The sequence below is a fragment of the Suricata suricatta genome, chromosome 14, assembly GCF_006229205.1.
Source record: "Suricata suricatta isolate VVHF042 chromosome 14, meerkat_22Aug2017_6uvM2_HiC, whole genome shotgun sequence".
Classification (NCBI taxonomy): domain Eukaryota; kingdom Metazoa; phylum Chordata; class Mammalia; order Carnivora; family Herpestidae; genus Suricata; species Suricata suricatta.
The window spans coordinates 21,430,234-21,440,255 of record NC_043713.1 but is presented as its reverse complement, the minus strand read 5'-3'; the positions used below and the strand labels follow the sequence as shown (position 1 = coordinate 21,440,255).

At 38.1% G+C, this 10,022-nt stretch overlaps 1 protein-coding gene across 1 annotated transcript in view; it reads left to right on the top strand.

The window, feature by feature from the left end:
* The first annotated feature begins 386 nt into the window (after positions 1 to 386).
* DCC (DCC netrin 1 receptor) overlaps positions 387 to 10,022 on the top strand; it is a 727,087-nt gene continuing 717,451 nt past the window's right edge. The window contains exons 1-2 of the mRNA XM_029921550.1: positions 387 to 404; positions 645 to 957. Coding sequence (XP_029777410.1) covers positions 387 to 404; positions 645 to 957 — 331 coding nt within the window. The remainder of the gene's footprint in view (positions 405 to 644; positions 958 to 10,022) is intronic.

Below are 10,022 nucleotides of genomic sequence, written 5' to 3'. Positions count from 1 at the left end.
CTCTCAAAAATAAATAAACATTAACAAAAATTTTCCTAAAAAAAAAAACTGTTTAAAAAAATAAAATGTTTAGTTTGTTGGGGTGCCTGGGTGGCTCAGCCAGGTCAACTCAGGTCACCATCTCAAGGTTCATGGGTTCCACCAAGCCCCACATCAGGCTCCACACAGAGAGTGTAGAGTCTTCCTGGGATTCTCTCCATCTCTCTCTGCCCCTTCACCCTGCTCATGCTCGCTCCCTCTCTCTCTCTCTCTGTCTCTCTCTCTCTCTCTCTGTCTCTCTCACTCTCTCTCTCTAATAAATAAATAAAGTATAAAAAGCCTAGTTTTACTTGGAAAAATATTAGTTTTTTCTCTCTAAATTTTTAAAGATGGACTTATAAGCAATGATGGCCATGCCTAGATTTGTATGAATTCATAATTTCTCACATTATTACTTTTTGGGTCAACTGTTTCATTTGTGGTTATTGCAATTGAACACTTTTTTTCCCCTCTTCAACCCAATATCATTTATTCTTGGATATTTTTCAAAGACCCCAGCTTTTGAAACAGTTTTATAAAGAAAAGGCAGGGTATTGAAGCCTGTGATGTCTTTGAATAAGTGAACATGCTTATTTCCCTGTGGTTTTCTTGTTCCAGGTTTCCAGATTAAGCCTTTCACGTCACTGCGCTTCCTGTCGGAGCCTTCCGATGCTGTCACCATGAGGGGAGGAAATGTCCTCCTGAACTGCTCTGCTGAGTCTGACCGAGGAGTCCCGATTATCAAGTGGAAGAAAGATGGAATCCACTTGGCCTTGGGAATGGATGAGAGGAAGCAGCAGCTTCCAAACGGCTCTCTATTGATACAAAACATACTCCATTCCAGGCACCATAAGCCAGATGAGGGACTTTACCAGTGTGAGGCATCCTTAGGAGACTCTGGGTCAATTATCAGTAGGACGGCGAAAGTTGCTGTAGCAGGTAAGTGGATTCTTCCTTTTTCCCCTCTTCCTTCTCCAGCTCTTTATTCATTTTTTGAGAATAAGAAAATTATCTCTGCAGAAACAGTATACATTTTTAAGATAAAGGAGCAACGTGAAAAAGGTGTATGTATATTCCTTCATAGTTTTGGCGGACTTCTCTCCTTATTTGCTTGCAAAACAATAGTAGGAGCTCAATGACTAATATAGCATTATGAGATTTTTGGAAACAGAGACTGCCTCAAGTTGATCTATTGCTTGTGTCTGGGGAAGGACTCTTCATTAGTAAAAAAAATATTTAAAAAATAATTTTCTAATTAATCCCATTTTAAAGAATCATTAATGCTGAAACTTTGCAAAGCTATTTTTTCCCCTTCAGAGTCATGAATTTTAGTTTAATTATAATGGCTTGACCACAACATATAGCTTTAAAATGAGAAATAAAAATTTGCAATTGCAATAATGCTTCCAAATATGCTTGGTAATATGTTGACTCAAAAATTAAGTAAGAAGATGAATAGTTTTGCCTTTCCAACTGCCTATTTTTAGGTGGTGGAGACCCTGAAAAAAATAGTACTGGCTGTTCTGGAATCCATGGATATTGTTCTTTCTGCTCTGCTTAATTTAGTTAGAGGGCAGCCAGTAATTATTAGTAATTTTTGGCCTATGAAATGTTACACATGCAAGGAGAAGAATCAAAATTTTACTGGTTTCTGTGATTATTTGACTACACATTGGGCTTTGATTTTTTCTTTTAATTTTAATATGAGATACAGTATAAGCACATGGATCTAACATGAGATGTTTAGGCTTTCAAATGAGTAAACAGGTTGGAAGGGCTGCTTTCAAACTCAATCTTCGGTTCACAGTATAAAATTAAGCTAACAGGCCGTCATCATTTTGCCTTGTGGTATGGGCTTCTTTTTCCAGGACCCATTCAGGCTAAATCCAGAATACCAATGAGAATGAGGATTCATTTTCAGCAATAAAATTCACTAGGACAGTTGGTCAGGATGACCACTCCACTCCACATTCTTCTACTGAGGGAATGAGGAAGTTAAAATCCCCAAGAGATGGTCTTGTCAGGTGATGATATAAAAATTAGATTTTATTGGTATGCAATCAGTTTAAATCTAGTTTCATGCCGCAAAAGAGTATCACAAACCGGACTGTGCCTGAGCAAAGGTGTCCTGATGAGCCTGGGCCTCACCTAGAGATACAGTGGCCAACTGTCCTGCTTTAACCAGGACTAACCTGGTTTTAGCATTCAAAAGTACAGTGTCCTGAGAACCAACCCCCGGTCTCAAGCAAAATGAGAATGGTTGGTCCTCCCACCTTCTTGAGCAATGACAGACTAAAGCATGGTGCGGAAAGTCCCTTTAATTCAGGAAACATGTGAGGTAGCATTCTGATCATGCAGACCGAGGCTCTCAGCCCCTTGGCTCCTTTGATGGGTGTCTGAAATCTGATTGATGAGCATGAAGTGTAGAGAGGATTGAAAGTCTATGTTAATCATGATTGATTAAAAGGAACAAGTGGAAGAAGTGCTCAGGATTAAGGTAAAAACTGCTTTTCCAGAATGTTCAGACAAAGTGGAGAGGGTGCAGTTTGGTTCTCTCTACCTTAAGAATTTCTGGACACTCAGATCCCACCCATCAGTTGCCCATGATTCTCTGGTAGTTCTGCCGATTCGAATGAGCTAGGCTGGTGTTTTGACACCCTATTCCTGAAGGCAGGTGCATATGTGCAGTTAATGAAAATGGCCTGATTTGTTGTGTTTCAGCTTTCCTGCAATCTAGATTCACTTTTACTTGCTATGTTTCAATGGGGAAATGAAGAATGATTCTTTCCCTATGAGATATGAAAATAAAGTGGCTTCAACATTGGTATTCTGTAGAAGGATGGGCTGGCAGATTCAGTCACTGAGTTACAATCTAATATTAGATTGTATCATTGCAAGGCAATAAGGCTGTTCACAGCATTTTAAACACTTACCATGCTGTTTGGCAACACAGCATACATCAATGTTATGTCTGTCGAGGTTAAGATTGCCAAACCACCGGAATGCACAAGGGGCATATATCTTCCTTGTAATAAAGACCATGGGCTTGATTTAATCTCATTTTTAAAGCATTAGCAGTCAATAAACCAGTCACCACTCAAAGGTAAGAGTCAGCTTTGCTTCAGTGGAAAAAAAAAAAAGAAAAGAGAAAGAAAAAAGAGAGAAACAAAAAACCTGCTCTGTACTCTCAGATGTGGTGTAGAGTCCATTTAAAATCATAATGTCCCTCTTCCATGATTGCTTTCTCAAAGTACCTTTGATAATAAGAAATGTGGCAAATGAAATCTGTCTTTAACCAATCAGCACGTTTTATGCAATGGTCTTGCCATGTACCATTCATCCTATTTTCTAGGAACTTCTCACATGCTCTTCAAACTCATAAACCTAAGTGCACACTTGGCTGAAGAGAGGAGGAGAGTTGGAAAGATAAACCAAGGGCTACCATCCCATTCAACATTTTATTAAAACTCTCAGTGTATGGGGCACCTGGGTGGCTCAGTTGGTTAAATGTCCGACTTTGGCTCAGGTCATGATCTCGCGGTTCATGAGTTTGAGCCCCCCATCGGGCTGTGAGCTGACAGCTCAGAGCCTGGAACCTGTTTCAGATTCTGCATCTCCTTTTTCCTCTGCCCCTCCTCCACTTATGCTCTGTCTCTCTCCCTCTCTCTCTCAAAAATAAATAAACATTAAAATTTTTTTTTAAATCTGAGTGTAACAGGCTACTGATTATTGACATTTCTGGTAATTATGAGTTCTATCAGTATGGACTATTACTCTATTTGAAAGTAACTTGGCCATTCCTGACTGAAATTAAGAATTTATTTGTATCCAGTTAGCTCTCTTATAAAATAATGCAGTATTTCTCTGTCATGGATACTGCAGTTTAGCCTTCTAGATTCAGACTTTTTTTTTTTTAAAGTTTATTTACTTTGAGTGAGAGATGGTGGGGGAGACAGAGGGGGGGGCGGGAGGGAAAGAATGTGGGAGGGTCAGAGAGAGAGAGGAAGAGAGAAAATCCCAAGCAAGCTCTGCACTGTGCCCAACATGGGGCTCAAACCCACAAAGCCTGAGATCATGACCTAAGCCAAAGTTGAATGTTTAACAGACTGAGCCACCCAGGACCCCCTACATGGAGGCTTTTAAAGAGAGAAGCAGAGCCAAACTTTATCTGCAAAGCTTCTCCTTCCATTCTATACCTGTCAGAGTGTCAGGACTGTTTAGTAATTATTCATTAAGCATTTGTTTTGCCAGTGAAGACAGGGAGCTTTATTGCCATATGTAGAGAGGTCTCCATTATCAAGGAGTAAGAATTCCTGTCTCCTTCATGGGTCCATCTCACTAACCTAAGAATCAAATTAACATAACACAGATTAATAGGAAAAAATAGAATTTAATAGAGTGCATGCAGGGAATCCACACAGGCATGGAAATTCCAAAAACCGTCAGACAAAATGAGGTGAAGAGAAGAGGATAGGGGTCTGGGATTTTAGAGGAAAAGGATGCACTTCATAGGGCCATAAGAAGAAGAGCAGATGTTTGGTAATTAGCGGTTTGACCTGCCGTATGGATGGCAAAAAATTTCAGATAAAATTTATTTCTGCTAATAGTCCTTGTTCTGGGAAGGACCTCCAATTTAGATTCTTCTATATAGTTGAGGGAGGGTCAAAAGTTTCTTTTGAGTGCGTTGGGTCTCTACTGTCTTCAGCTCAGGATAATCTCCCAGTCAACGTGGTCCATCATGGGGCAGCCTACCCTTGAACCCTACACCATCAGTGTCATCTTTGTTTTCCTCCTCCTCCTCCTCCACTTCAATCTCTCTTTTTTTTAATTGATGAGATTAAACGTACCTACTTATGGACAAAGTTGGGATAATCTGACTTAGTCTGTAAATTACTAAACTATTGAGGTCTATGGAGTTAGAAGGTGGATCATATTGGAATATCCATATGCTATTTCAAAAATAAAACGCACGTGCCAATTCCTCATTCCTACCGAAACCCGTAACATCAAGAAGGGCTTGCATCAGGCCAAGCACATCTTCCCTACTCCAGATATTGCCACTTATCTGACACTCTGGATTCTCTTCTATAAAATCAACATAATAATAACCTACCTCCTAAGGCTGTGGTGGCTTTCCAGTCACATTTAGTATGTAAGGGTCTAGTGCAGACTAGATTCTTATTTGAGAATGGATATTATTGTGTTATGATTATTATTATTAGGAAATAACAACTTTGCATTTTCTCTTGTAATCTAAAACATTTTTTTAGAGAGGTTTGGAAGAGGAAGAAATATAGGCTATGAATCCTGAGCTATAAATATTGCCGTCTTGGATCTGATATCTGCTTTTGCAATCTACAAGCACAAATTGGCAAGCCTGAATTGAGTTTTCCAAAAGTTGAATCTATGCAGTTTGTTGGCAAGCTGTGCCAAAATCTGTTTGAATACAAGATTAATTTTTCACAACTCGATGTAGTATTCTGTCAATGAAGCCAATATAATTTGTGCTGGTCAGCCCAGGAGTTCTAGATCATGCAACTGCTGTTACCATTACAGAAAAAGATGCTGGGCAGTCTTCTTCATGGAGCCTCCATCATGTCCTTCCAATTGAAAAAGATTCATTGAAGCTGAATTTATAGGAGTTAGTTGGCCCAGACTGAGAGTTTGACATAACCCGCTCACCTCTGGGGGTGCAGGGTGCGGCCATGGTGGGGAAGTCCATGCCAGTGTGTCAGAAAACCATTCGCTGCAGAGCTCCTCTGAAAAATCATGGAAGTGCCCATCTTGTTTATTTTTTCTGATAATAACACCCTGGCACCGAGACGCACCTACCCAACCACTTTGCCCCTTGACCACCCACTTCCCTCACAGGGCGAGGAGGACCACAATTGGAGCCTAAGTGTCACCTCTGCTTGTATGCACACTCTTGGAGATGGGGTGGGATCAGCCTCTCCTCCTCAGGTGAAGGGACACTGACTGCAAGATACATAATAGAGCATTTGCATCCAGGTAGATTCTTCATTGTTTAATTTTTAAAAATTTACATCTTGACTATTAAAACCACTGACTTATTTTTTATAACACTTTGTTCTTCGCAGGTATATCCATAGGCATAATGCTCATTACTTCATCCTGCTCAAAAAGGCTCTCAGATAACTGATACCCAAACTGATAGAGAACAAAATGGGAAGAAACAAAAAAGGGTACTGACTTTCTACAGGCAGAGACCGGAACCTAGATTGTCTATGTCTAGCACATACTTATTCCCTATCACTCTGCCTCTCAATCTAAGGACACTGTGAATAGTTACCACTACACCCACACCCCTAGATATTTATTGATAAACAATAAAACTCTCCAAAATATAAACTGAGGGGAAGTAGCCGTCATTGTTGTAATAATAATAAGATAATAATAGGTTTTATTTATATATTTAGTTCCTTGAAAATGTCAACTCCCTGTAAGAAACACTGTGATTTGGATGTTTTCTTCTAAAATGAGAGATTTTGCTACCATAGCTATACATTAAATGAAGACATATGATAAATCTCTCCGGAGACAGACAGAACATGTAACTTTAAAAATAAGCTTATATATAGTCTTTCTAGGGGCAAGGTTTTTGTTATCTTTTTCATCTTTGTAAGTGGTTTTATAATTCAAGCTCAGTTTGCATTTTTTTTCTTCCTGTTTCTTGAAAATCAAGGAAATAAAAGGCCAACTAAATTGCCTGTACTTGAATTGTTATTTCATTCAGGAGCATATTTTTTTTTCTCCCCTATTACAATAGATGTTTCAAGATGCAAATTGTCACACACTGCTTTTAAATAACACAGGCATTATAATTAAAATTCCCCTGTGTTTAAAAAAAATAATTAGTTACTTGAGGAGTTGTTGCGGTGAATTCCCTTCCAGAATGCCTCCCATTTAAATGAGTTATGAAATAATTAGTGAACACATATTATGGTGAGAGAAACTAGAATCGCCTGAGCAGAATGGAGCATTTTATGAAATGATAATCTGACCTTTACGTTTTTACTTAAAAGGCAACAGAAAAAGGAGCTTGTCTTAAGAGAAGGGAGAATAAACTGTATTGCCTCAGGTCACTCAAATGTTATACAAAGGACACAGCAAGAAAAACGCTCATATTCCTTTTCTCTACAGAAACAAATATAAGAATCTTCCCTGGAAGGTCAAGTTCATCTGGTCAGGCAGTTTGGAAAATGTATCCCAAGGCCCTTGAATACTCTCAAAATTCTATTTTGGGAAAATGCAGTGAGAAAGAAATAGGGGGTTTTTGGTTGTGTTTTGTTTTTTGTTTTTAACCAATAGGGATAGTGTTTATTTTAAAACATAAGTAGGAAAATAAATTGTTCAGACTCCATAATTCTTAATGGCCTTAATTACCTCTATTTAGCTAACTGTTTCTATTGTTTGGTGCTTAAAACATGAAAAAGAAAAAATATATAAGGAAAAAATGTGGTGTTATAAGTAATCATTGTGTGTGTGCTAATGTTATAATTTTCTTTTAATTTTATTGCTAAATAAAACTGAGATGATCACCAGGATTGCCCCATGCCTCCTTACCAGCATGCTCCCACACCCTCCACTCAAATAATTGCGTTTTAAAGAAGAGCTTTTTAGTTACCTCCTTACTAAGTCAATTAACTCTGCAATAAAATTAAAATAGAAATATATTCCTGAAAAACATGCACAGTGGAAAGACATCTTCTCCATTATAAAAATTACAAAAGAGAACTTGACAGGGCTTTTTATAGTAGAAACAGCAACAAAATAAATTTTAAAAATCATCCTACTTTTCATTTCCTTTTCTTTCTTATGAATTCTAATTCATGTGACAATGGAAATAGGTAATTATTCATTTTAAAAACCATTATCTTAAGAGCACTTTTTAAAAAAAATGCAGACCTTAAGCTACCTACAGGGTGATGTTTGCTGGTACTATAATAAAAATGAAGGAGTGATATTTAAAATAACTCAGTGATGGTAAGAGAAAACACTCTTGCATTCTAGAAGACCCTTTTGGAATACAAAAGCTTGATTTTTTTTACTTGATAAATGTCAGACTAACAAAGACTTAAATCAGAGTAAGGAGATAGCTCAGGTGGCATCACTGTAAATCTCTGATGAAATTATAACTGGTAATAAATTTAACAAAGCATTTTTACTTTTATGAACCTATCGCTGGTACTGGCTTTTTTTCCTATTACATATTTTTATGTCCATTGTAAAATTTATTATTTAAATGTAGTATTATATAAAGACCTTTGAATTGAGATGTTTATATTAGATACAGAGTTTTTCTACAAAGTAAGGAAACATTTAGACTTAGGGGATGTTCTAGAAAGTATGATAATTAAAGGAAATTGTGGCAAAGCTCAGTGTACGTAGTCTCTAAATCCTTTTAATCTTTTCCTGTTAGGATGTAAAATACTGTTAGTGAAAGCACTTACTCATCTCTCTTATGAAATTATTGTTTTTAATAGTCTAATTTTGTACTTATAACCTATATATATTCTGTAATAAGCAGTCTAACCCATTGGCATTGTCTCCCATAATTGTTTAAAAGCCTATTTATTTGGTTGCTGTGAGAATTAGAGAGATCAGAAAAGTTGATTCCTAAGGAATAGGAAGCCATTGGAACGCGTGAAGAAGCCACATATACTTGAGGCAGCAAATAACTCGTTTTGGACCTTGAATCCCGAGTTTAGCATAAACAACAACAAAACAACAATGAAAGATATTTTTGATAGCAAATAAATAACCAGAGTAAGTTCCAAATCTGTCTTCTCATTTCACAATACACTGGAAATACACACACACACACACACACAAAGTAATATAATATAGTATTAATATATTTAAAACTGCCACTCCCAGTGCTACAGTTGAGAATTCTTTCTTTAGAGGCTTTCTATTAAAAGACAAAAACTATTGCCTTAGCCCCAGAGCTCAGTGATTTCCCAATGAAAGGTAGGTTGGACACCTTCTCAAAGCATCTGAGAAGCTGCCTTTTTGTCCACACAGTTCATCAAGGTTCTTAATGGGGGCTTGTCTCTAAATGCCACTCTAAATGCCAGACCATACAGAGCTGTGGGGGCTGTGATATCATGATTAATAATAAGAAATATATATGTGGCACTCATTCAGTTTCTGGCACTGAGCTCCTAAAACTCTGGGGATTTCCTTAGGCCTGAGAGCTACTAACGTCTTTTGCTATGTTAATGAGTTTGACCTTGGGACTCCATTCAAGGATGGAACCTAGTTAGAACCTAGTGTCAGGAGAAACAATCCTGTGATTAGAGGGTTGGAACTTTCATTACCATTCCTTGACCTTCTAGGAGGGGAGAGAGGCTGGAGGTCGAATCAATAGCTAATGGTCAGTGATTTAAGAAGTCATGCTTATGTATTCAATCGTCCATAAAAATCCAGAGAAAGTTCCCAGAGTTTTCCTGGTTGATGAACATGCAGAGTTGCTGAAAGAATGATGCCTGAGAAGGGTATGGAAGCTCTGAGCCATTTCCCCACACCTTGTCCTGGTATCTCTTCTTTCTGCCTGTCCCTGAGATAGGTCCTTTAGTGATAAGTCAGTGATCTAGTAAGTGAAATATTTCTCTGAGTTCTGTGAGCTGTCTATGAATGGACCTAACCTGAGGAGGAGGTGGTTGGAACCTGCAGTAGGTCAGAAGCACAGTTGGCAACCTGAGTTTGTGAGTAGCGCCTGAAGTGGAGAGTGGGGGGCAATAGGACTGAGCCTCTCACCTGTAGAATCAGATTTGTCTCCTGGTCCACATACATCAGAACACCCAGCTATGTCCAGGGAATTGTTGGGACTACAGGAAAACCTCTGCTATGTGTTGGAATTGGGTTCAAGAACCCAAATTAAGGACTTTAATTTCTTTATGGCAGTGAAGCCCGAGAATAGTATGACTAATTCAGAATCCAGTGAGCAGAGGTCAAAAATTGCTATAAATAGTTTGATAAAT